The 4,396-nt window shown below is 44.0% G+C and overlaps 1 protein-coding gene across 1 annotated transcript; it reads left to right on the top strand.

Moving 5' to 3' along the window:
* Window positions 1–752: 752 nt before the first annotated feature.
* CCR75_007268 (uncharacterized protein) lies at window positions 753–3,690 on the top strand (the record flags this gene model as incomplete). Its single annotated transcript, XM_067965329.1, has 2 exons — window positions 753–767; window positions 865–3,690. Exons 1-2 carry the CDS (start codon window positions 759–761, stop codon window positions 3,688–3,690), a joined length of 2,835 nt encoding a protein of 944 aa, XP_067821022.1. The 5' UTR covers window positions 753–758.
* Window positions 3,691–4,396: the final 706 nt, after the last annotated feature.

Raw genomic sequence — 4,396 nt, 5'->3', positions numbered from 1 at the left:
AAGTATTATACTTTATATTACGAATAACAATAATGAAATTCTATAAGAGGAAATCTTTAAAGATCTTTATTAATTTTGACTTAAATAGTACCAATAATCCAAATTGGTATTATTGATGCAATAAGACATTAGCTCTATTGATTGGTTAATTTAAGTAATCGAAGTAATCAGCCCCTCCAATCGTTTTAAGACACGATTGCGCGGTGCGCGAGGAGGTGCCATACTTATTTAGATATTAATATAATAAAGCACACTAGTGAATAGAAGATCGTTACGTAGGAAATTAATATATTAATACACGTTTAATTCTCCCTAATTTTTAACCTTTCAATGACGTTATGGTAGCTAAAGATCCTTAGCTACTTCGAAACTTTCCTCGGTACCTGTGTACGTGAGTTTCTTAGCACCTAACCTACACTATAGACAGCGTGAGGTCAACTAGTACTTATTAGTACTAGTGAAAAGGTGCCCTGTTACAGCTTATAGCCGTGTTTCACCTTCTCATTTCGACCTAATATGGCATCGTCCATTTGTGATTCATGGCATTTCACACTGGTAGACCAGCCACGTTCCAAAAATCACATATATTTCTCCTTCGACTGTAAAACTAAATAAAAAAGTGACTACTAGAAATTTCCAAGTGCCAAATAAAACCCTCGATTAAATGACCGTCACTGTCTGAAGCAAAAGCTTTCGAGCGAGATCGATCATCGCGGTCGTCTCTGCGCGCATCTAGCCCTTTATTTGACTCAAAAAGCATGGTCGAGGTACGTTTCCACGTCGTATTCTTTTTAATAACTTCTTAAGCAAGGCTTGACACTCGCTATCTCGACGTGTTGCCATGTCTTTTGTCACTCTCGGTAGCCAAAGAAAGAATCAAAACAAGCAACTATCTTCCGCTTCTTCTCGCCATCCAAGTCTAGTACGAAATCCGACGAAATCATGGAAGAATCTGATTCCAAGAGCGTTAAAGCAAAACGACCGCGATCGATTGAAGACGACGTGACGACTACAATAATTACAAATGACCCACAGAAGGCACTTATACCAGCTACGAAGGCCAGAATTCAACCAGCTCGAACCACCAATAGTATTGTCAAGTCTACGCCAATGATCCAAGCAAAGACAAGACGGAAGAAAGGCCCCGATCGGTTCAGGTCGCCACATGCTGCAGCAAATAGTGACGAAGACAACGACAGTGACGAGGCTTTTCAGACACCAGAAGCGAAGCGAGCGCGCGAAGAACTTGGAATTTGTACTGTTATCGTACCGGCTGGAGCTTTAATCGACGACGATGCTCTTGCAGAGGAATCCGCGATTCCGAAGGCGGTGGGTCGGATAGAGGAACGTAGTGGTGGAGAGGACGCTTGTATGGCAAAGAAGGTTACAAAACCACGTCAAAAGAAGAGGCAAGACAAGCACGTGAAAGTGGGAACAGCGGAGGCTTTGGTGACGACAAAGCCATTGAAAACACTTCGAACCAAAGCCACGAAAACGCGGCACTTAAAGGGTTCTGAAAACGCTAGTATCGACAGCAAGTCGATTGTAAAAGAACTTTTAAATGAAGCGATTCAGGCTCGTGTGGATACCTACAAGCTCAAGACGAAGGACTTGACGAGACAGTATATGCAACTCTTGTGTTCATCGCAAGAGAGCGATAAGATGATGCAAGATATCTACGGCGTTGTATTGGATCAAAATCTAGAAACAAGTGTAAACGTTCAAGACGCAATGAAGGCATTTGCTGCTTCGTGGAAACCATTTCACGCACATGAGACGAGTAACATGACCGATTTGGTTGCGTTGCCAACTGCCGTCGACTTTTCTCACGAAGTCAATTGCTTGATTGTGAAAGGCATTCAGGGCCAAACAGCGAGCTTATCGGTCGTAACTAGCCAACTTGTTGCCTCTTTCAAATGCTCAATGAAAGCAGGTGACACGGACTTAATAGCGACGTTAAGCACGGTTAATGTGGAAAAGGTCGAGACGGCAATGGCTCTGGCACTGGAAATGGCAGTCAAAATGCTGGCTCAACGCACGCCTTACGGTGTCCGTCCTGTCAAAGCCAATGTGTTTGAAGACACGACCGAGGAAGCTTTGTGGGTGTGGGAGGTTGGTAACCTCGATAAATACTTTTCCAATGAAGCTTTGAAATTCATCAAGCGGATGCGCAAGAACCGCAAACGGTTGGGGCAACAATTGAAATCCCTGGCACGTGTAGTTCAGCTATTGTCACAAACGCCAGTGGACGAAGCCAAAGTGAGCGCTGAAGAAGCAAAAGTGGGCAAATTTGGCTTGATGGTCGATGCCGAGGTGCAGAAATGTAAAGATCGCGAGTTAAAAGAGCAGGAAAAACGCCATGCCGCCATTGAGAGAAAGGAGCAAGAACGGGAGCGTCAAGAGGCAAAAGACATGAAGGAGAAAGAAAAGCGAAATCGAGAGCAAGCTGAAAAAGAGAATCAAAAGACACGGTCGTCCAAGCGACAAAAACGTTTTTTGGCCTTTTTTGAAGCGACACCATCCTGTAGCGTGGAAACTAGGGACACTGGTGTCGAAACGGCTGGCAACTACGTGACGGAATACAAAGCTGACGTGAACGAATGCATGAGTTCCGTGATTCATCGCATGGACGCTGCAATTGAGTTTCTAGGTGACGGATCTCCTCGGTCGTGTGGCTTAAAAGAGGACAGTGTTGTGTCCATCCTGTCGTCTTTAAAGAAGAAACACGATGCTGATAGCGTGTCGCACGGATGGAGTGCTCGACGACAACGGGATCATACACGAGGTGTGATGAAGCTCCTTCAATTTCATGAGAACAATCGGCCTGCGTATTACGGGACGTATAGCACACAAACCTCCGTCTTTCGTGGCGGTCGTCGTCCTTTTGCGCAATCAAGCAAGCTCGATTATTCCGTCGATAGTGATGACGAGTGGGAAGAGGACGAGCCGGGGGAGAGTTTATCCGATGATGAAATTGATGGCGAAGAGTCGGACGAGGATCATTTGGACTATGGAGATCAATGGTTGGCGTATGAAGACGAAGTGGATTACATGGATGGCGTCGAGTCTGAAGAGGACGCGATGGACCGTGTTGATGGATCGTTGTCGCCATCAAAGCATAAATTGCCGTCGCAGTTACTGAAGAAGCGCGTGAAGGTGAAAAGTGTCAAGCCTGCGAAGCTGGAGCCTCAAATTGTTGGACCTTTCTGGAGTACTTTTGATGAAAACAGCGAGAATTTGGAACATCCTTTTCTTGGTATGATGAGCGAAGTGTTATGCGATCCAGTGTTTGAGTCGACGCTGATGCGGAAAGCGCGCGAGTATGAAGAAGAGTGTGAACGACAAGTGGCAGTGCAGCAAGAGCAGCAGCGAAAAACGAAGGAGGAGGAGAAATTCAAGACTGTGAAAGCAAAACAAACGACTCCAGAAAATATAAAGCAAGCAGTCAAAATGCCAGAGACAGTGCCAGGGCAGTTGGCCGTGTCGAAAAAGTCTAAAAGGATGGCACAGAAATCCAAGGCAGTAAAGACAACAGCAAAGCTTTCAGCTTCGCTGCCGAACGTGATAAATTCAACGGCCGTCGCTTCGCTTTTGTCCTCGAAGCCTCAGATCGATTCGTTTTTCAAGAAAGTAGAGGAATCCGTGCCGGTGTCTTTAACCTCACAGCAGCTTGAGTTCGAACTCAAGTAAGCAAAGGTTGAGGATGAAAGCATACGGAACACGTCGCTGAATTGAAGATTCCGTGGCTTAAAGGTTGACAAGAAGTGTTAAAAGCTGTCGATATATTTGACTTTGGTAGCCTCTTTTTCAGAATTGAAGACGCAAGCTGCGCTTTAAAGTGACATTGGCAATTGCGGTTGAAAGCACCATTGAGTGGAGTGGATTAGCGAAGAAGTTACAATTGTATCGACTTCTAGATCGAAAAAGTTCACGGCTTTATCTCAATCTCTTAATTTTAATTCCAGCCACGGGCAATGGATAGCGACGCAATGAAAAAAAATGTTGATAGTGTTTTGTGTATACAAACATTAAGTTTGCTTTTTTTTAAAAGCATTAGATCTGTAATGCACTTCGAAAGTTTGAAGCGTTTTTGTAATGGGGCACACATCGGTTGGTGAACCGTTGTTGTGGTACATTTACTTTACGGGTAAAATACCCTTTTGTTCTCTTTATAAATTATATAATTACTAAAATCCCATTTATTATGGGTAACATATGTGGCAGCCGCTAGATATAAATGTGGCGGCCGAAATCTCTTTTAAAACTGGCTAGGGTAAGTTTTAGATTTTAAAAAGTGAATAAGTTTCGGTTCCCCTTTTGATCTTAAAGCGTCCAGTGCAATCTAAGGTTTGCGCACTGATCTGTGAAATACAGAAGTTTTTTAAAGGTACATACT

This window comes from Bremia lactucae, linkage group LG5 (assembly GCF_004359215.1).
Source record: "Bremia lactucae strain SF5 linkage group LG5, whole genome shotgun sequence".
In the NCBI taxonomy this organism is placed as follows: domain Eukaryota; phylum Oomycota; class Peronosporomycetes; order Peronosporales; family Peronosporaceae; genus Bremia; species Bremia lactucae.
The sequence above is the reverse complement of the archived record's forward strand: the minus strand, read 5'-3'. Positions and strand labels throughout refer to the sequence as shown.